Source organism: Phocoena sinus, chromosome 2 (genome assembly GCF_008692025.1).
Source record: "Phocoena sinus isolate mPhoSin1 chromosome 2, mPhoSin1.pri, whole genome shotgun sequence".
NCBI lineage: Eukaryota > Metazoa > Chordata > Mammalia > Artiodactyla > Phocoenidae > Phocoena > Phocoena sinus.
In genome coordinates this window covers 23,658,543-23,679,889 of record NC_045764.1, presented here as the reverse complement: position 1 = coordinate 23,679,889, position 21,347 = coordinate 23,658,543, and the positions used below count along the sequence as shown (strand labels likewise).

At 55.8% G+C, this 21,347-nt stretch overlaps 1 protein-coding gene across 5 annotated transcripts in view; it reads left to right on the top strand.

The window, feature by feature from the left end:
* Positions 1-413: 413 nt before the first annotated feature.
* GATA3 (GATA binding protein 3) overlaps positions 414-21,347 on the top strand; it is a 29,826-nt gene continuing 8,892 nt past the window's right edge. The window contains exons 1-4 of one of the 5 annotated variants that reach the window (XM_032623033.1): positions 414-561; positions 10,305-10,934; positions 13,350-13,886; positions 18,969-19,114. In XM_032623033.1, coding sequence (XP_032478924.1) covers positions 10,694-10,934; positions 13,350-13,886; positions 18,969-19,114 — 924 coding nt within the window. In that variant the 5' untranslated portion in view covers positions 414-561; positions 10,305-10,693. Of the gene's footprint in view, positions 562-2,160; positions 2,222-9,584; positions 9,871-10,304; positions 10,935-13,349; positions 13,887-18,968; positions 19,115-21,347 lie in introns of those variants that run through there. The other 4 variants (XM_032623035.1, XM_032623037.1, XM_032623036.1 and 1 more) reach the window with 4 other exon arrangements.

Here is a 21,347-nt window from a genome sequence, read left to right as displayed (position 1 = left end):
TCTAGATGCTCCCACTGGGTCTCCACTTCCTCCCAAAATGGGAGGGAAACTTTGCAAGAGCTTTTACATCTATGGTAGCTAATGACCCAGTCAACATTACTGGTGACATTTATAGTGTTAATTCCAGCCCTGCTAGAGACAGTGGACTTTGTAGGTGCCAGGGGCTTGGTCACATTTCAGGCAGTCTTTCCCCATCCCTGAACTCTGCCAGTGTCACACACTCCTGACGTGCGGTTTGCCTGTTTGCAAAAAGGGGTGAAATTCATTCCTCCCTCAGTCTTCCTCCCTCCCTCCCTCCCTCCCTTTCCCCCTTCGCAACCCGGAAGAGCTCCACTCTCTACAGTGAGCAGAAGGCGGGGGAGGGTGTTCCTAGGAAGGATGCACATCACCCAGGTTTTACTTCTCGCTGGAAGCCCGCGTGAGATGCCGTAAGCAGCTGGGGCGGTGAGGACCGCAGCGGCGACAACAGTGGCTAAGTCTGCCTGTCATTTCTGCCTTCAGACCTCCAGCAAGTCAGGAAAAAAATAAAAAACAGCTGGCCGCCGAGAGCAGGCTACCCAGGTCAGTGAATATCACTATCTTCTGTCTCTAACTCTGCAATGGCTTTCCCTGCCCCACGTGGAGAAAATTAAGAGGAGGTCTCCACTCCAGAGAGACAGCTGCCCCTGGAAGAAAGTGAACTAGACCCCAGTCCTTATTGTTCTCTCTGGTCCGTGGAAATCTTTGGCTTTCTGCAATGACCTTGGGCGCGCGTGGTGTGTGTGTGTGTGTATGTCCTTGTTTGGAGGAAAGAGCCAGTAGAACTAGGCATGCAAAGAAAAACTAAACAGAAAAATAAGAGATGGTGGGAATGCTTGGGAAGGGCTGGACATACATTTTCCACTTCAGGGAGGGCAGAGGGTTGGGGAATAGAACCAGTTTGAAGGCGCATCTCAGCCTTCTCCCCAAGGTGGCTGCAGGGTCCAGTGTCAATTTCATGTTTATTTCCCTCTGCCTACAAGTGACTGTTTGGGCTCATTGTCTCTGCATATAATTAAAGAAACAGCTGTGCACTGTGGGTTGAAAGTTGGAGCCCAGATGTGTGGACATCTGGCATCCCTTGGGGATGCTGGTGGCTGGCAGGCGCCTTTGCTTCCAGGAGCACCCTGAGGTGGGTGAGAAAACCGCAGCCTGGGAGGGAGGGTGTCCAGGGTCCTGGGGAGTGGGAGGGGGAGAGGAAATAAGAACTCTACTTTCTCCCGGGACATTGGACCAACAGACCTCCAAGAAGTCACTCAATCAGAAGCAGTTCCCAACAAAGACAGATAACGTTAAAATGCAAGGGAAGTTGAGTGACTCTGAGTAGGTGAGTTGTTTTTATTCACCTCTCCTTCCTCTCAGACACAGCTGGGTGCTTTGAGGAAGCGGACAGGAGTGAGTCTGTCCAGGGCAGGGGACGGAAAGGAGTCTAACCCGGAGCATCTCTCCTCTGCTTGGTTCCCGGTTCACCTGTGCTTTTCTCTTCCTCTGTCACCCACATTCACCAGGGCACTGGGATTGTGGGTGGAGGATGAAGAAGTTTAAAGGGACAGACAATAATAAAGTAACATTTGCAGCCCTCCCATCCCTTAGCGGTTGTGGTAGAAAAGGTGTGTGTGTGTGGGGGGGCTGTTGGTTGTGTGACAGGCTTGGGGCAGGGGGTCCCAGTGAGACTGGTAGAGTCAATCGAGGTGGAGTCCTGGATAGGAGATGCTTGCAGGGCCCCAGTGGCTGGTTGTGAGGAGGGGGCTTACCATTAAACCTTTAAAATGTGTGATTCTGAGGGAAGGACTTGCTGCCCATTTGAATCTGGGGTGGGATATGGCATCCAGGTCAGACAAACCAAGACCCAGGTGGGTGTAGACCCAGGGTCTTAGAGGCTCCCATATAGATTTTGCCTGGGACCAGGCAGGAGGCCCAGCTCCCAGCAGTAGCTCTGCCAGGCCTAAAGTTCCTGGCTGGAGAAGGCAGCTGGGGTCTGAGGAACCGGGTGAGTGGTGCTCCCTACACAAGCCCCGCACCCCACGGGCCCCCCTCCCTTCTACACAGAATCTCCACCCACCCTGCCCTCCCCCCCCCCCACCCCCGCGAATCAGGATCGGGGTTGGTCTTTCCTGCCAAAAGCCCGGAGACAGAGGAAGATGCATTTTGCTTTATTTGCTATGTTCATCCTCCCTTTTTGCCAAGGATACAGGAGATGGGGGTGAGTCGTGGCATGCAGTGAAGGGGTGGGAGTGGGCGCCCCTGGGTGGACTCCTGAGAGGCCTGGGAAAAGGGCAGGTACGCGGGAGCCGGGTGGCTGAGGACCCCTCTCCTGAAGGTTAAGGCAATTTGTACCAGGAACCGCGGGAGGTAGCAGGGAATTAGAGATGCAGATAAGGTAGTGGGGGCAGAGCCCGAAGGCCCAGTGCTCTCTGGCAGCCGGTTATTCTAACCATTTCGGCTGCGCTCAGGTGTGGTCTCCTTCTTGGTGTTCCAGCCCTTTCGCACAGAAAAGTGCATTCCTTCTGTGGTGTGTCTTTGTGTGCGAACCAAATATTTCTGATCACCTCTTTTTCTTAATGTTGGGAGTAACCGAGCGAGCGGGCCAAGGAAGCCCCGGATCTGGAGTCCGAACCCCGCTTTTTGTTCCTGACCGTTGGGCAGCCGGGACTAGGGGTGGTGACGGGGTGCGGCGGTTGGAAGGAGGAGAAAGAAACGTGGCCCAGGGCTTTCGAGCGGAGCTCTCCCTGGGTGTGCGTCGCTGCGGGTGTGCAGACACACGTGTGTGGTTGCTGTTTTGTTTTATATAACAAATTGCTTGGGGTCCGCGAGGTGGCAGGCGGCGGAGAGCCGGGCGCGAGCCGGGGCCGCCGGGGAGAGGCGGCGGCCGGGCGCAGTCCTGGAGGGAGGGAAGGGCGAACCGTGGGCGCCTGCGAGCCGGGCAGATCCACAGATTTTACCGTGCGCTCTCCAGCGTGTCCAAAGGAAGACACAAACACTTCGTGCCTCTGCTGTCTGCTGATCGGAACGGAATTACCTTCCCCCATTTCCCTCTCCCGGTCGTGAAGTCCCCTGCCCTCGAAGCTCACTGTCATTGTCCAGCAATCGACACCCCAGTTTTTCAGGCTAATCTAGAGAAGTAAAAACACAGTAGCCCCAAGAGAAAGCTCTCCTTATCCTGACATGCCAAAATGAAGTGGCTGGCGGAGAGTCGGCCTTGGCGAGCGCTGGGGCTCGGGGCTGGCCTGGGGCCTCTAGAGATGCGCGGCGGTGAGGTGGCGGGCGACAAACCGGGGGCGCTGGGAGTCTAGGGGAGAGTGGAGCCGGTGCCCCACGTAAACCCCTCCTGCCCCCAAAACGCGAGGGCCTGTTGTTCACGTGGTGAACCCCGCACTGCTGACTCCTTTCCTGGCTGCGGTGGCCGCTCCCTTCCCTGGGCGTCCCGGAGGCTTCAGCGGTGAGGCCTGAGGCCCCCCCAAGGACAAGAGCCTGGGGTGAGGCGCCGCTAGCGGCTTGCTACGACAGTGGTGCCGCTGGGGCGGGACAGATGGCCTGTGGCCGCGGAGACGCCGCGGGGATCCGCTGGAGCACCTCCATCCCTTCCCTTCTCTCTCGGCTCCACCTGTCCCCCAGACGCCCAAAGCCAGGAATGAGGGAGAGCTCGGAGGGGCCCCCTTCCTCCAGGGTGACTCGCATTCCTTTCAACTGGCCCTCAAGGGGAAATCTTTCTCCCTATCCAACCCCGGGGCTCCCCCCATGGCCAACCCTCTGACATGTGCATTGTTAAACTCGAAAACAGAAATCCCCTGTCGTCTCCCTCCCCCTCCCCCTTTCCGCTACACCCTTACCTACCCAATTTTTATCTCGTTACCATCAGGGTTTTTCTCTACGGGGGAGAAGAGGGTAGCGACAGAGGGAGGGCCAGGATCCCTTGAAGCTGGAGGGCCCGGCCGGGCGGTAGGGGCGGATTGGGAGGGGTTAATCTCCGAGGGCATCTCCTCTCCGATGTCTCTCGCCGCTCCTCCTGGCCCGAGCGGGTTTCCTTCCGAGTTTTAACCGGTGATAGGTGAATAAGCAGAAAAAGAAAAAATAGGAAATCAAACCACATACCACCCCCAAAAGTGCTGCCTCATTTTCCAGGGCAGGTAGACCCTGGGCCTGGGCGGGTGGGCGTGGGAGACGGGAGGGTCTGGGCGCGTGCCGAGAGCACTTTTCGCCTGAGTTCCCGCGGGTTTCCCCCTTGCCGTTACCACCTCTAGCATCTTCCCTTTGACTGTGAACTTTGGGGTCCCCTTTATTCTGCGTCCCCCCCAAGTTCCCTGCTCGCTGTATTTCCTTTGAACAGAACAGTCAGCACTGCCCACTGCCTGCTTCTCTCTCCTCAGCTTGTGATTCCGCTCTCCACTTTCTGCATTTCAACTCATGCGGGAAAGAGAAAGGGGGCTTGGGTGGGAACTGCACAGATATAGTAGAATATGTGTGTAGCCTGCGCTGTGCCGGGACGCCGCGCCCGAGCGGGCTCCCCCGCCGTTTCGCCCGCGCAGCCGGGGCCTGGCGGTGGCGCCTCCGGCCGTGTCCCCGGCGTAACCCTCTCGCCCTGCTGCCAGCGAGCTGTTTATACAGCTTTACCTGTGCTATTCTCGTAGCCAGTAAAAATCCTCGCCCGGCCACGGTAACATAATCCGAGGGCCGAGGCAGAGGAGGGGGTAGCGAGGCTGGCTCAGTGGAGAGGGAGGTGTGTACGCGCCAGAAGGGAGTTCTCTCCTTTGCCCCTCCTCCCCCAATGGGAAAGGAAATTGGGACAGTTCGGGTGATCGAGGTGTGGGACCCAGGGCTAAGAGGGAAGGAGGCCGGTTTCCACGTCCCTGTCCTCTCTGCTTTTCTCTCTCTAACAGGCACTGGGGACCCGCGCGGTGGCCGCAGCTCGGACGCCTGCTGCCTGCAGGCGCGGCGGTTCCGGGGGCGCCCCGCGCGGCTAGCGAGGCCCAGGGCGGGTTTCCACCCCGTCCAGGACCAGGACCAGGACCTGGTTGCTCTCACCCCGCTTTCAGCTTGCCCCTTGAGAACTCCCACCCCTAAGACAAAACCGGCAAGGCAGGGATCCGACACTTAACCAGGTCTTCCCTCCCGGGCCAACCACTTCTTCCAGAGCGCCCTAGTCCCGGCCGCAGCCGGCGCATGGAATCGAATTAAACGCCTCTTGGCGCTTATTGTCTCTCGCTAATTGCTCCAACAATGGCCACTATAAAAATGGAGACACCCAGTTAAAGGCCCCGCCGGGCCGCGCTCGGCTCCCGGCGACGAACTGGCTGCCGGCCTGAGGCTTGCAGACCGCCCGCGCGCGAACCGGGCTGGTGCGGGACGCCGGCGCCGGCGCCGGCCTCGGCACCTCTGGCCTCCACTTCCTCCCCAGACGCACAGCGACCGCGGTCGGTTCACCCCATTTTTATTGACCGATCGCAGCCAAGGAAGATTGATCGAGCTGGAATGGGAAGGGACTTCTCCTCCAGCCCCAGCTCGCCAGAGCCTCGGGGCCGCGCTCCAATTTCTGGCCTTTGCTGTGGCTCTGCGCCCTCCCCGCCCCCAGCCCCGCAGGTCCCTGGCTTCATTTCTGTCTTTAACTGCGCGGCCGGGTCCGCCCAGGCCGGCGCCGCGGCTCCGGTGGGAGGGACGCGGCGGCGCGGCCCGGCTCCGCTTCTTTCTCCCGCCTGCAAATATTTGCTGCCTCGCTGGAAATCCGACTATTTCGCGCGCGCTCCGCTTGCAAAGTCCTTAAGTAAACACGCTCAAATGACCGCCCCAGGCGGCCCGAGGCACGCTCTCTCCCCCTGCGCGGGATTAGTAACTTTATGACTTCGACCCCGAGGCTCGGCTTTTCTGGTTACCCTCGGTGGGCAGCGCGCGGGCGCCCGGGGCCGCTCTCCCGGCACCTCGGCCCCGCGGAGCTCGCCTGGACGCGCCTGTCGCCAGGCTCGGGTGGGTGACGCTGGCCGCGTGGATCTCCGCTCTCTGGGTCCTGAGACCCCAGGGGTGAGCCTGGGGGTACGCTCCTCCCCTCTGCACCGCGGGCTCCGGTTCCTTTGCGGGACTGGGTTCCCCACTTGCATCCGAAGAGAGCTTCTGAGCTCCGGGGAGGGAGGGTGGGAGGGACCTGAACAGGGGGGCATGTGTTTGGGGGGTGTGTGTGGGGGTCCCAGCTTACCCCAACCCAGGAGAGAAAGTAAGGCTCCATTTCTTACCCTTTCCCCAAGAGGGCACACACACCCCGCTCAACTTGACGCCTGAAGCAGCCGCCTCGAGGCCTGGCGTTTCAGATAGGCCAACCCGCTCCAGCCGCCCCACGCACAGCCCAGGTACCAGCTCCGGGCGGCGGGGGATGGGCGGTGGCTGCGCTGTCGCCTGCTCGGCTCCGGGATGCTTGCCCCCAGGGTCCCAGGCATCCAGACCTCGGCCAGCCCCTTACCCTGGTGAGGGAGGCCTCGCGCTCTGCAGGAGCCCGGGGCCCTGCAGCGGTGGCGGCGGCGGCGGCGGCGGCGGCGGCATCCTCTCAGGTCTCCACCTCTCTTCCTCCACCGGAGCTCCGCCGGCCGCTCCCGGGGAGAAGAGGGGACTCGCTAGACCAGGCCCGGCCCGGGGTCCTGGGTAGGGGGGCCTTCAGGTCTGTAGGAGGGCGCTGAGGCGTCTCCGCAGGAGGCCAGGATTAGCTTTGCGAGCTAAGGCTGAGGGGGACTCAGGACCACCTTTACCCCCTTTCGCCGGGCCTCGAGCCCCCTCCCCTCCCCCGCCCTCCCTCGGAGGAGGAAGCCCGGCCTGCATTCGCCGGCGAGGCGGGTCAGGCCGGCGCCTGGCCTAGCCCAGACCCCCGCGGCCAGGCTCTCCGCCTCAGGCCACGCGCCGCAGCCTCTCTCCGGCCTGTCTCCCTTCCCCCTTCCTTCCCCCTGGGTCCCGGGGCCGACCTCGGCCCTCCCTCCCCCGGTATCCCCCTCCTCTCCTTTTCCCTCCCCCCCCCTGCTCTGTGCTTCTGGCTCTGGGGCTGGGCCCGTGACGTCAAACCCAGTGTGGCGTCGGCGAGACTGGCCGGCGCGGGCCATCAAAAGAGCAACGTCCTCTTTCCCAATTACCCACTGTCAGTCCGGGAACAGGGGCGGACCGGCTGGGAATTAAATGTTAAATACCCCCTACAGGCTGGCTCTATTACACGGGGCATCCAGCCGCAGCCCCCCACCCTTCCCTGCCAGTTCCAAACCACCCAGACCAAGAGGGGCTTCAAGATCTTTTATTTTTCCAAGGGTTGGGGGTGAATCTTGAGCCTACTGCAGCCCGACTCGGCGCTTAAGATTTAATTAAAATGAATAATGCCCCCCCCCAAAAAAAAGTTTTGTGCGTTATCAGAGAGGCGCCGCTACACCGGAAGGCCTCCTTCTCATAGATATTTTTCTCTTTGTCTTTTAAAATCGGTCTTAGCCTCGGGAGTTAACATTTTCAAGTCCTGGCGTCAGCAGTTTCTCTCTCCGAGGATGGGTCCCTTTTATTTCCCGGGCTTTCAGGTCTCGGCGTAGAGGACCAAAGAGCTACGTTTGGGATTTTCCGCGTGGCTTTGAACTGGGGTCCGGCTAGTGTTGCCTGGTCTTAGACCGACGCGCAAAGATGCTCTTTTCATTTTGTTCGCCTCTGCTGCCATCCTTAATCTCGGGGATTTTAGCAGCAATGTGTATGCGTTCGTCTGTCCTTGTTTATGGAGCGGTTTCCGGTGAATGTTAGAAACTAAATAATTAAAAGGTTTGCAGAGCGCCGTGAGCAGGAGAGGCTGGCAGCTTGACTAGCCCTAGAGAGACGTGGTCGGAATGAAGGAAAATCGATGCTTTCTTACTGGGCCGCCCTAATAAACAAGGACTAAATGGGCTCAGGAGAAACATGGGGGAGGGGGGTTAATTTAGGGATTTTCTTCCTGTTCCGTATCTAGAAACTCGACGCTAGTTTCTAACGAACATCAGATTTAAGAAGACAGAAACTCCAATTCCAAGTTGGGAGAACCCACGTTTCCACCATTTCTTACCAATAAAATTTACTAGTCTTTCTACGAGGATTGTACATTAAAGCAGGACACACACCCCACACCAAGTAAGGCTGAGTATTGATGTTTTTCCTTCACCGCACGAAAGGAATCCTCCAGAACTTACTTTTAGGGACGGTCTCTTCTATGTCGACTTTTTTGTGTGTGTATTTGTAGGGAATTTTTATGGGGCAGAGAAGCGAAGAGAGAATAATGCCTTCAAATAAAACCCCAAATCAAGCTCTTAGTACCGTCCGTGGGAAAGCCTGCGGGAGAACCCACACTCTCTCCTCGCACACATTGCCCTGGGGTGAGCCACGGGTGGAACCTGAGTCTTCGCTTCCCGCCTGTCACTTGCACACCCGGGCCGCGTTCTGGGGCCGGGCGGCTGCAGGAGCCTGAGCGCCGCTAGGGGATGTAGTGGCTCAAAGCACCGAGAGAGGCCGGGGAGGTTGGAGCCCGCGGGGCCGACCAATCGCGGCCCGGCCGCAGCCTCGCGCGCTGATTGGCCCCTTCCCGGCCACGCCCCGTGCGCCCCGCCCCCTTCGCGGGGCCGTCTCTGAGATCCGCTCCCTCTGCTCCGGGCTGCGGGGTCGGACCCGGCGAGTCCCGCGTTCCGCGGGGCCCAGGGGAGGCCGCCGCTGTCCTGCCCGGCGGCCGGGGTGGGGGTCGGAGGAGGGGGCTGGGGAAAAACGCTGGGAGCGGGAGTAAGTAGGGCCCTGGGCGGGGAGAAGGGAGAAAGTTGGGTAACCGGAGTGAAGACCCGAGCGCTTTCTCCCCACCCGCTCTCTCTGTGCTGGGGGAGACAGAGCCTCTCGCCCCCTCTCCTTTTCATCCATCACTATTGTCACTCAAGTCAAAAAGCACACATTGATTACAAATATTAGGTCTGGAAAGGACAGCTGCAACAGCTGAAACATTCGAGAGGCTTGTTAACGCAAAAGACTGGGAGAATGTTGACTACGACCACCAAAGTATCACCGACATTTCAATCAAAGACAGATTTTTTTTTTTTCCCAGTTTCTCAATCCCTTAGGTGAGAGAGGCACATCTCCAAGTACTCTGACATTACTTTTGTTTTTCCTGATCACTTTTGCTTGCACAGAGACCCCACATCAATAAACTACCCCATACCCTGGATTGAATGCAAAAAATGTTTGCTCATTTAAAAAGTCTGAAAAAGAAAGCCCGCCTGTAGAAATAAACTTTATGAATGGGGCAGGCCGGTTTCCTCGGCACGGAATAACCTACCGAGCCGGAATGAATTGGCAGGAGCTGGAGCCACATTTAAAGGGCCAGAGCGCGAATTCCCTCCTGCCCGCCCTCTCCGCCCCGAACCCGGGTGCGCCTCGCCCACCCTCCCCGCCGCCCCTCCGCCCTGGCCGCCCTCCGCGGCGCCCCTTTCCGGTCAGTGGAGGGGCGGGAGGAGAGGCGGGGGTGGGGGGGCGGTGAAGTCCTGATCGGGTTTGGGTTGCAGTTTCCTTGTGCTGGTGATCCTGTCCCCTCCTCGCCAGAGCCAGGCTCCTCCCCCGTCGGCGCGGATGACACTAGAACCTCCTTAAGTTCCGTCGCGCCACAGCTGTCTGCGAACACTGAGCTGCCTGGCGCCGTCTTGATACTTTCAGAAAGAATGCATTCCCTGTAAAAAAAAAAAAAAAAAAAAAAAAAAAATACTGAGAGAGCGAGAGAGAGAGAGGAAAAGAGAGAGAGAGACGGAGAGAGCGCGAGACAGAGCGAGCCACGCAATCTGACCGGGCAGTTTCTGCTCTCCCAGGTCACACGCCTTCTCCTCCTCCTCTCTGCTCCTCGCTACCCAGGTTGGTACCGGCGACTTTTTTTTTTTTTTAAAGTTTGATTTGTTTCCTCTCTCCATTTGGGAGGACTTTAAAACACTGAAAACTCAACCCTCCTCTTTTGGAGAGTTTCTGGAGGCTGGAAAGTAGGTCCTGGGACCTAGGTCCCTGGAGGGAGGGAGTTGTCGTCCAAGTTGGAACCGCTCAGTCAGTCCCGGGTTCCCGGGAGAGCCGGGCTGCTGGGGATGTATTTGGGAGTCATTCAGTCCCCCGCTGCCTCCCGGTTTTCCGACCTCCGGAGGGGGCGTGCGCGTGTGCGCGCGTGTGTGCGTCGTGTGTGCGTGTCCCGGGGGCGCGGGCGCGGGGCCGGGCGGCTCGGGGGGAGGTGGTGCCACTTCATAAACTCAGGTGCTAAGCACTTAGGACCTCATCCAGGTTTCCCCTTCTCTCCTTTGCAGGTGACCCGGGAGAGACTCAGTCTTGGAGCCGCCGAGTAGCCCCCGGTGCAGAGGAGCCTTACTTGCAGAATTCCAGCCAGTCTTCGCCCCCCTTTTACAATTTGGTCCCCCTTTATACTCCCATACCTAATTTTTGGAATTTCTTTTTTCTTTCTCTTCTTTTCGCTAAACTACCCCGCAAAGATTTAAAAACAAAAATCTGATTTGCTCACCTTTCCTTCCTAGCTTTCCCATTTCCCAACTGAAAACAAATCTTTAAACGACCCCCGCCCCTCCGACGGCAGGAGCATCTGCAGAGCCTCGTAGCCCCCGACCTCCCAGCCCGACCGCCCTCCCTCTCAGCGCGCGGGTTCCGGGCCCGGCGAGAGGGCGAGAGCGCAGCCGGGGCCATGGAGGTGACGGCGGACCAGCCGCGCTGGGTGAGTCACCACCACCCCGCGGTCCTCAACGGGCAGCATCCGGACACGCACCACCCAGGCCTCGGCCACTCCTACATGGACCCGGCGCAGTACCCCCTGCCGGAGGAGGTGGATGTACTTTTTAACATCGACGGTCAAGGCAACCACGTCCCGTCCTACTACGGAAACTCGGTGAGGGCCACCGTGCAGAGGTACCCTCCGACCCACCACGGTGAGTCCGCCCCGGGTGCGGGGACCTCCGCCCAGCTGTCCCGGCTCTCTCGGGTCGGAGAGGCAGGGAGGGACCAGGGAGTGGGGATACCCGGCCAAAGCCCCCAAGTGCCGTTGCTGCTTCATTAAAACAACAACAACAAAAAAAAAAACTGGGGCCCGGAAATGGGCGAGGAAGGCGTCTCGATCGTCGCGAGAGTCTGTTTTTCAAAACAGTCGCAGCAGGCGCCTCTGCGCGACTGCGGTCCCCTGGGCCTGGCGCTCACCTGGCGGGCGCCGCGCTGCAGCCCTCTCTCCCCGCGCGGCCGCTGGTTCGGGGGCCTCGGAGATCCCGGGCGCGGGGAGCCGAGCCTCTGCCTCCACCAGCCACCGCTCCCCCGACCGGGCATCCGGTGCCGGCTAAACCTGGCTGGGGCTGGGTTCTTTCTAGGGGCTTCGCTCCCCCGGTTATCTCCTGGTTCTCTCTCTGGGGCTTCTGCCGGCGTGCCTCGGTATGTTTCTCCGGCACATTTCCAGAAAGGCCAGAGAAACGTATTTATTCCCACCGCTGTGTTTCGGCCTTTCCCCAAAGCTAGTGCATTTGGTTTTTAGACACATCTCCTACCTCTGGGCTCTGAGGAAGGGAAGTCTGGTGCTTTGACCGGGTTTTGGTGAAAAGACTCCCGTCTTAAGTTTGAGACATTTGGGGTTTCCTAGATTCCCGGCTGCACGGAATTTTCCTCCGTCTACACTTTTTGGTTGCCTCATTGCCTGCTCCCCGCAACTCTTGCCTTGCTGTCTCCTTCGGCCCTACAACAGACCCATTAGGCTCCCAAAGAAGATTTGGGATCCATCAGGGTTTCCTTTTATGGAGGAGCGATTCCAGTTGCCTTTTCTTTTCTTTCTTTCTTTTCTTTTTTTCTTTCTCTTTCACCTTGAGGAATTCAGGAGAGTTCTGAAATGGTAGAGAGAAACCCAGCCCTATGTAGTTGGTGGGAAAAAGCTCTTAAGGCTTTCCATCTGTAAGCGTGTTCCCAAAGAAGAAATGGCAGCATTTCAGACAGAGGGGCTGTGAGGCCATCTCAGTTGAGGTCTGCCTTGGTTCCCCGACTTAGATCCCGGGGCTGGGGCCGATGACAGAGCCCCTAGGGCAGCAAGCGTTCTCCTCCCTGCTGTCACCAGGTTTCAAACAATTGTTTCTGCGGATGGGGCGCTCTTTGCTCTTGTCCTGTGCAGATCAGCAGTTAAGTGGAAATGCGGTAGATGCAGCCTTAATATTATTTACTATACTACTTCCTACATAATGTGAAGCTTGACCCTTGGTGTGCGGAGAGCTCTCCTTCCCCCTTGACTCCCCTCCCCTTCCTTTCTCTTAAGATTTTAGTTTCGGTATTGTTCTTAATGGTTAAATAGAATGTCAAACGCTGAGACAGGTACTGGATTAAAAGATCAATAAGTGTGTGGATTTGTACTTGCCGTTTAAACTTACCCCTCTCAGAGCCTCTTCTGGTCTGAGTTACAGCTGCCTTAAAACTCTGCATTTCAAACGACAGCTCTGTTTACTGTGTGTGTGAGTGAAATAGACACAGAAACTGGAATTTTTGTGTGTCTCAGGGGCTCAGGTGAAAATTCACGTATTGCACTGGTGGAGTCACAACTCTGGGGGCATATGGGCCTGTTTTATTTTTTTCCAGTAGGATCTGGGAGGGTGAGAACAGCAGATAAAAAGTACCATCCCAGAGTCCAGGCTTGGAAACTTTCTCCGACAGCCTGAGCGAGCGGTTCACTTCCCTGCAAATCCCATTCCAGGCCTGGCCAATTCCGAGCAAGCAGTGAAGTGGGGTTACGTGCAAGTAACCCAAAAATGCTCCCTCTCCTCTCTTTCAAACCCTCTCCCTGCTCTGGGCTTGGGGAGCTGGCTCTGCAGCTGGGCCTCTCTTAGGGTCCGTGTGTTCTCCTGGCTTTGAGCGGTTGTGTGGCTCACCCCTTCAGGCCTCATCCTTCCCAGCCCACCCTCTTATCAGGCTGCCTGGGATTAGGTCTGGGCTGGGGGCCGCTGGGCCATTGAAGGAAACCAATAAATCAAGTCAGGTTCCAGAGAGGGACCTCAGGGCTGTGATTCAGAAAGTGTATCTGGAGAGGCCAAGGAAGCCAGGGCCCTTCTCGCTCCATGGCAGCACCCCTTGGGCGTCAGACACAGGCCCTTAATTCCCTGGATTTGATGGGACATTGGTGGGGAGATAGGGGTGAAGGGGGTGTGTTGGCCCAGGTACTGCTGGGGCCCCCAAGATCAGGGAGTGTGAGGTCCGGTCTGTGTGGGGATTGTCTTGCCAGGGAGGCTGGGGTGGAGGGGGAGGATGCCCAGGTGCCTGAAGGCCTCTGGGGGCTACTCTCACTCGCCTGTCTCTCTCCCGGGCCTGCCCCTTTACCCACGCAGGGAGCCAGGTGTGCCGGCCGCCTCTGCTGCACGGATCCCTGCCCTGGCTGGACGGCGGCAAGGCACTGGGCAGCCACCACACCGCTTCGCCCTGGAACCTCAGCCCCTTCTCCAAGACGTCCATCCACCACGGCTCCCCGGGGCCCCTGTCGGTCTACCCCCCCGCCTCGTCCTCGTCCCTGTCGGCGGGCCACTCCAGCCCACACCTCTTCACCTTTCCACCCACCCCGCCGAAGGACGTCTCCCCGGACCCGTCCCTGTCCACCCCGGGCTCAGCCGGCTCGGGCCGCCAGGACGAGAAGGAGTGCATCAAGTACCAGGTGCCTCTGCCCGACAGCATGAAGCTCGAGTCAGCGCATCCCCGCAGCAGCATGACCACCCTGGGAGGGGCGGCGGCCTCAGCCCACCACCCCATCACCACCTACCCGCCCTACGTTCCCGAGTACAGCTCCGGACTCTTCCCGCCCAGCAGCCTGCTCGGGGGCTCCCCCACCGGCTTCGGATGCAAGTCGAGGCCCAAGGCCAGATCCAGCACAGGTAGGAACCTTCTCTCCCCTCGAGACCTTTCCCCTCGCCCTCCTCCCTGCTCCAAAATCCGGGACAGGGACTAGAGCGTGCCCTCCAGCCCCTCCCGGGGGCTGGGTGGCCGTTCAGACCCTTCAAAGATTTAATATCTTCCCATTCTTCCAGCGGGGAAAGAATGAGGTGTGTCCTCTCTCATTCCTGTCTTCAGAGCAGAGGGCAAGTGAGATCTGATTTAAAAGCCACCCGCAAGAGCTGGGGAAGGAAAAAGACAAACAAAAACAAACCCCCATCTCCTGCCTGTCCTGCCAAGGAACTTCTGGGTGCTGGCAGTAACCTTTAGTCAGTTTCCAAGCGCAAATGGAAGGGGAGGGAATACATCTTTAGTGTTTAGTGCTAAAAACGAAACCTCCTGAAACCCAAACAAACACAGGTCCCTCCTCTGACCCCCCTGGCCTCTACGTCCTGACCGTTCTCCTCCGCTCAGCTCAGAGGGGGTCATACAGTCACCAGAGGACAGCCCTTTACACAGACACGTATAAATAAAACGTGTGTGTATTTTTCGCCGGGGGCGGGACCGTGGCAAAGACAGGACACACGTTCTCTGCGTGGAAAAGAAGTCTCCCATCCTGACTTCTGGGTAGAGAGGTGGGCTCTGCCCTGGGGAGGCAGTTCAGTGGAAGTCAGAAGGGCTAGTTAACTGCAGTATTTTCCAGTGCTGGGAGCTCAGGCGGGGAAGGAAGGCGTCTTACGAGCTACTCCCCGACTGATCTGAAGCCAGAGGGGTTAGGAAGGATGGAAAAAGCTTCCCCAGGTGTGTCTCTGCTTCCTCTGCCCATCCTCTCTCAGAAAAGCACACCCCAGCTAAAAGCGAGCCACATTTTTATTCTCTTGGTGTAGAGGCTGGCTTTTCAGAAACAGTAAAGCCCGCACAAAGTATTTCTGCTTTAAAAATAAAATAATCCACCACCAATGTCGAAGCAGCTGAAACAGAGTCGGGGAGTCTCTGAGATGAGATTTCACTGTATTTTTTGAGATGGTTTGGGGAAGATTGGCATATCTCCTTGGGGGTGTCCATTTCAGGGTGGACAGTCTCTGTCCTGGTCTGTCCCAACTGGGTACCCTCTGCTCTCTCTCTGTAGAGACTCTGTATACACAGAAGTGGTGGAAATCACTTGTCTTTGCTGGATGAGACAACCAGTCTTGAAACAGAGCCTGCAAAACCGGGGTTTAGAAAACTTCCAAGGGAGGGCTTTGGGTGCCCAGTGACCATGAGATCAGTTTCCAGGGTTTTTTTCCAGGGTGACATTCACTCCGACTGCCTGGGCAGGACTGTCTCTATTTAGTTGATATGTTTTAGCTAATCCAATTATTTTCAGACTGCTGCACGCGACAGTTGCATTGTTTATCCCGAGCCAGGAACTTTAATAGAGCCCGGATGCGGTTAGGCTGACAGAAAACTCAGACCTGCGTGTTCAGTACATGAAAGTCGGCAGAGGGAGAGGGAGGTAGGCTCGCTGGTGGAGCTGAAGAGAAAGCAAGAGGAAGGGAGCACAGGGCAGGAAAGTGGCCTGGCTGCCTCGGCGAGTGGAGGGTCCCTGGGAAGCGGGGTACAGATCTGCTCACAAAAGCGGGGGCGGGGCGGAGGGGGCTCGATCAAGGCTCCGAGGCTGATGGCAGTAAGAGAACAACCTGTCCATTTTGAAGTCGGGGTGGGATTTTTTGGGGGAAAGTTCTCTTTTCTGGTAGGGCTAAGAAGTTGGGGGCCAGATCGTGGTGTCTGAGGCTGGGGTGGTGGTTTGTGTAGGGAGGGGACAGAGTGACTTTTCCAAATGCCTCTCGTCCTCTGCCCTCATTTCCGCATGTGATCTCTCCCCCTCCATCGGGCACACCTTCTGCCTTCGGGTTTGCCTGGCTTTTCTGTGTCTTCCCTGGAGACCGGGACATTTGGGGAGGGGGGAGGGGCGAGGGGCGAGGGCGAGGGCTGTGGTTTCCCTAAACCAGAACCAGGGGTACCTGTATACCTATTTTCTTTTCTTTTTTTTTTTGGAGAGGAGAGGAGCCGGTTTAAATTTGGCTTTTGACTTCCTCCTCCTTATTCCTTTCTCACAGTCAGAAAAACCCAGAGCAACACAATTGGGCGGCGAGGGAGCTGGGACTTTCGGGAACGTGGAGCGCGCAGGGCAGGTTTCGAGGCTCCGTGAAGAGGGTGGAAGGAGTGGGAATTCCTGAGAAGGGGATTCTCTTGGTTTTAGTGGTTGCTTTTCTGTTTTTTTTTTTTTTTTCTTTCTTTAACCTCTTTGCTATCGTCTGAAGGAGGAGCCCAGAGAAGGGAGGGTTGTCGCATTTTGGAGAAACGGTTGAGCTGTGGTTTAGAGCACCTATTGCTTTTTTAACGCCCGGGCTATCCGGGCTGAGATGTGTCTTTGCAAACAAGACACCAAGCCTTTTGTGTGTGTTTGTGGGGGGACCATTTCTTAGCTCCCCCCACTCCACCGTGGGCATCCAGCTCCCCCTTTTTCTCTGCAGCCTCCCTACTCCTTCAGTCCAGCCTCAGTTTCAGGATTTCAGTCGGAGGCTGAAGGGGTGTTTGAAAATGGCTGTTGAGTGTTAGGAGGCCTCCCGGCGCTGTGGTTGTCACCTAAGAGCGAGGTGTCTGTCTGAGCAGCTCGCAGCAGGCGGTGAGCTAGGAGAAAGAAAGCAGGAGACAGTCAGGGCCTCCGTTAGGAAAACTGCTTGTTTGCTGAAGTCACAGATGAGAGGCAACAAGGAGAGAAAAAAAAATAAAATAAAATAAGAAAAAGCCACGCAAGGCAATCACAAACTTGCCGAGTGAATCAAGACAGAAAATTGCTCTAAAGTGCAATTGCTGGAGAAGCAACTGTTGCTGGCTTTCAAGGTCCCTCGGAAAAGGAAGCTGTTATTCTCCCCACTGGCTGACAAAGGAAAGGAAATCAGACTAATCGGGTCAGGCAGGGAGATCCCCTGGCCCAGGTGCCCAGGAGCGGGGCAGCCCAGCCCGAGCTGCTGGGGATGCAGGTGACTTGGAGCCCGAGAAACCCCCCAGAGGTCTGGGACAAAACGGCTGGGAGCCCGAGGCCCCTGTCTGCACAGGATGGGGGGCGTGCCAGGCCTGGCCAGTGTCCCCAGAAGAGGCTGACACAGCGCCCACCGGGGGCACGAGCACTGCGGGGGGCCCTGGCTATGCCTGCGGCCGCACCTCCTCACCCACTCGCCCTCTCCTCCCCCCGTGCCTCTCCCACCTTCAGCAGCCACGTCCCGAAGGCTTTTGACCCCAAAGCAGAGGAATCTGGATGTGATTCAGCCCAGAGCCTACTCAGAGCTGCTGGGTGCCTAGCAAATGCTCCTGGCCCGTGAGGGCCACGTTTCTGTGGATAATCTCAGGGGTGCTTGGAAGGCTCTCTGTAGACCCCGGGTTAAGAACTTTTGGAATTTGGAGCAAGAAATTGAAATCTCTCAACTCCTTAACTTTTTTTGTTTTTGTTTTTGAGAGCCTGTCCCTGGAGAAAAGCCCAGGCTCAGGGGTGTAAATTCCTTGCCACCCTCATACTTGGTCTGGGGGTTTCCTAAATCTGAGCAGGTCCCCGGGCCCTGGGGTGGCCTTGCCCTCCTCGTGGGGAGTCAAGATTCCCAAGCGTCCTGTCTGCGGGTTCCCTTCCTCCACCCCGTCTTCCTGGTAGCTTGGGGTCAGCTGATAAATCTGTTAAAACAACTGGTAGGGGCTCATCTTTCTCCCCTACCATCCCCAAGCCCCTTCCCAGCACCCTAAAGACCCTTTCCTGACTCCTCTTCTTGGGGGCACCAGCTCTGCTGAAGCCACTGGCCCTGCAGGGTTGGGGGCTCCTCCTGGGTCCCTCTCGGCTGGCAGCGAGGCTGGTGCGTCCTTGCCAGGAGAACGAGGTCCCCCAGGAGCGGGGCAGGTTCTCCCAGAAACCGTCCTGTCCTTCTTCCTCTCGGGGAAGTTGAGAAGAACTCTGTGAGCAAACTCCCCTCCTCCTAAAATGGTATCTGGAGGGATTCTCTCCCAGGGCTTTCCCTCTTGAGGTGGGTCCCCGTCACTCTCCAGCCCCGGGAGTGAGTGCTGTTTCAACCCGGCCTGGCCGGTTTTCTGTTGATTTTGTTTGTTTGTTTTTTTTGGAAAAAGAGCGACTGCAGGCAAGTCTTGGTTAATGAGCCACAACCCAAGGGCCTCCCCCCTGCCCTCCCCCCATAAACTGGCCTCTTCTCCTGACTCTGCCCCTCCCAACGCTTCCCCTCGTTCTGTTTCCCTCCCTCCCCAACTCCAGCTTCCTTGCCTTCAAGATTGCTCTGCGTTTCCCTCCAACCTTCAGACTGGGGTCTCAGTGGCTGGAAAACCACAGAAAACCTTGGGTTTTTTCTAGAGAGTAAAAAAGATGATGGGGGAATGAATGAGTGGACCCTGCTGGGTCTTCATCTCTTCCTTGCCGGCCGGGGACATTTTACAGTTTTATTGGAAGTAAAATCTAAGGCCCTCGGTGCTAAAATCAATCAGCCGATTGATCCATCTGTTCATCTGTTGATTATCTGTTTCTCCATCTAGCTATCGATGAATCTCTCCTTTGGCCCCATCCTAATCTTCATTATTTAATCAATCCGCATAGACAGAGCTGGTGACGATAATGGATCATCTTTGTTTTCGTCCGAGGGAAGCGAATGGAATGTTGTGCTTTCGCCATCGACGGGGCTCAGGGTTTTCTCAGGGAGCTGTTTCAAGTTGAAATTCGCCTTCCTCCTTGGCTCTGCCTGACCTTCCCCGTCAAGTCAGGCAGGCCCAGGACGAGGTTCTGCTGCTACTGATTTCTGTGCTGTTTCTTGGGCTGGGAGCTGTGTGTGTGTGTGTGTGTCCACGGGGAATGGTTAGGCCATGAAAGTGTCACACAGTAACTCTTTTTTCAACTCAGGAGCCACCTTCAAGGGAGCTGGGCAAGTCCCCCAAAAGAGGAAAAAAGAGATAGAGAAGAAGTTCTCCATTGAACTTTCATTACCTAATTCTGCTGACAGCTTTTCTGTGTGTCTTCCTTTCCATAAGTGACTTATGTGTGATCTTGTTTTCAGAAGGCAGGGAGTGTGTGAACTGTGGGGCAACGTCTACCCCGCTGTGGCGTCGAGATGGAACAGGGCATTACCTGTGCAACGCCTGTGGGCTCTACCACAAGATGAACGGACAGAACCGGCCCCTCATCAAACCCAAGCGAAGGCTGGTGAGTTGTCCTAGGGAAGCGCTGGCCCGACACTCTCCGTTTTGTGTCCTTAAGTTCCTCTCTTCAGGAAGAAGGGCTTTCTGCTGGAAATTGGCAGGACGGCTCAAAATCAGCTCGCTTGGGATAGTTTTCTTTTTTCTTCTTTGTTTTCTTTTGCAAATTACATATACAGAAAGGGCCCCCCGCCCCCGCCTTTCTCCCCCTCCATGGTTCTTAAGTCACTTATCACATTTTTAAGGATGCTCACTTCTGGGTTATCAAATCTTAAATGTCTTCACTGATAGAATGATTGCTTTCACAGGACCAGGGTGACTGATTTAAGATGCATTGATAGTCACGGTTTCACAGAGGAATTCAGTACGGGGATGGAGTGTCCCAGGTGCCACCCAGAACTTGTTTCTGAAGTCATACAAGTGGGCTCCTAGGAAGTAATTACAGTCTCAGGGTTGCCTTAGTGCCACGGATGAGATCTCATGGGCCAGGGCTAATGAACTGAATTTCACAAACAGCAGCCATTGGGCTCAGTGGAGTTTTTCTTCTTCCTTGGTCTGAAGAATTGAGGAATTGCCACAGGTAATTCTTGTGGGGAAAACTGTGTGATTCCTGTCCTGCTTCTTGGTCTCCCCTAGTGTCTGGTCTTATTTTCCCTTTGAACTCCTGCCGGTCGGGTGATAGTTTCCTCTCTCCCCCCTCTTTGTCCCCTTCTTAAACCTCTTGACCCCTAGGAATACTTGAGAAAACCTGGCACTGGCAAGCATTTATAAGGAAAACTAGCCTGAGAGGTTCGTTTGCAAACTTGTCTTTGGAATCTCAGGCCAGATTGAATAGCAAGTGTATGTAACAGACAAATAAAAGCAGGCTTGGCAAATGATAACTGTAACCACAGTCAAGAGATCAAAATGCTTTTTGTGGTGATTCACCAAGTAGAGAGGGGAGGAGGGGAATTTCCCCATGCAAATTAATGGATGAAGCCGCATCCCTCACATTCTAAGGTGGACCCTTCCCAAATCCTCTGCATTCTTTTTAAAGAATGATTTGTCTTCTCCATCAGATTTTGGTGCAAATCAACACCTTTCACATCCTCTTCAGAAGAAGGAAAATCTTTCTAGGGATGGCAGTGCCCACGTGACTTTAATTTTTGGCAATCCTAGGTCTCTAGGCTTTATTCTTTTTGATCTTTGCCCCTTTCTCCAGCTCTCTCAACCTTCCCCCGACTTGTCCCCATGCTCTTTGGTACTTTTTTTTTTTTCCTTTCTCTCATGTGCAAAGCTAACTTCCTAGGAAAAAGCTGCCGGATATCTGAGCTCTGGAGATAACTCATAAACAACAACTCAGCTTCCCCAACTTAAACATCAAGATGTTTGAACGTATCAGAACAAGACGTGTTTGAAAAAAAAAAATGGCTGGAGATGTTAGCAGAGAATGAATATGATCGCACCACAAAAGAATGTTCTGAATCACTCAAAACCTGGCCTTAGGAAAAAAAAAAAAGAGAGAGAAAAAGAAAAGGAAAGAAAAACAAAAGAAAGAAAACTAACAACAAAAACTTCTTGTTAAAATAAGTCATGGTACCATTATAATTGGACTTTTTTTTTTTTAATGTAAAAGTAAAGAAGGAGGGCCTCCCTGGTGGCGCAGTGGTTGAGGGTCCGCCTGCCAATGCGGGGGGCACGGGTTCGTGCCCCGGTCCGGGAGGATCCCACGTGCCGTGGAGCGGCTGGGCCCGTGAGCCATGGCTGCTGAGCCTGCGCGTCCGGAGCCTGTGCTCCGCGACGGGAGAGGCCACAACAGTGAGAGGCCCACGTATCGCAAAAAAAAAAAAAAAGTAAAGAAGGAAAAAGAGAGCAGTAAAGTGTCAGACCCCGTAGTTGTCTGGTTGATAAGCAAGAGTACGTTTGACATTTTCTTGGGGTTTCTTCTGTCTGGGTAGATTGTACAGGAGGGCTGGATTTGCATTTTACATAATTTTGTCTTCATTCACCTTTCATAAGAAATCTCTAGAACTCTGAGTAATAATTACTTTTAATTCTAGAGTTCCTTCGCTGTCACACGTGAAGCTGTCTTCTCTTTCTTACTCATCTCTTCTGGGTGGTTTTTAATTTTTAGTTCCATAGAATTCACGTGCTCCAGAGAAACACTCGGGGCCCATTCAGGATATATATACGTATATTTTTAGCCCTTAGATGTATCTGACTTCTCAATATCTAGAACTTTCTTTCTGTTCTTTCCTATA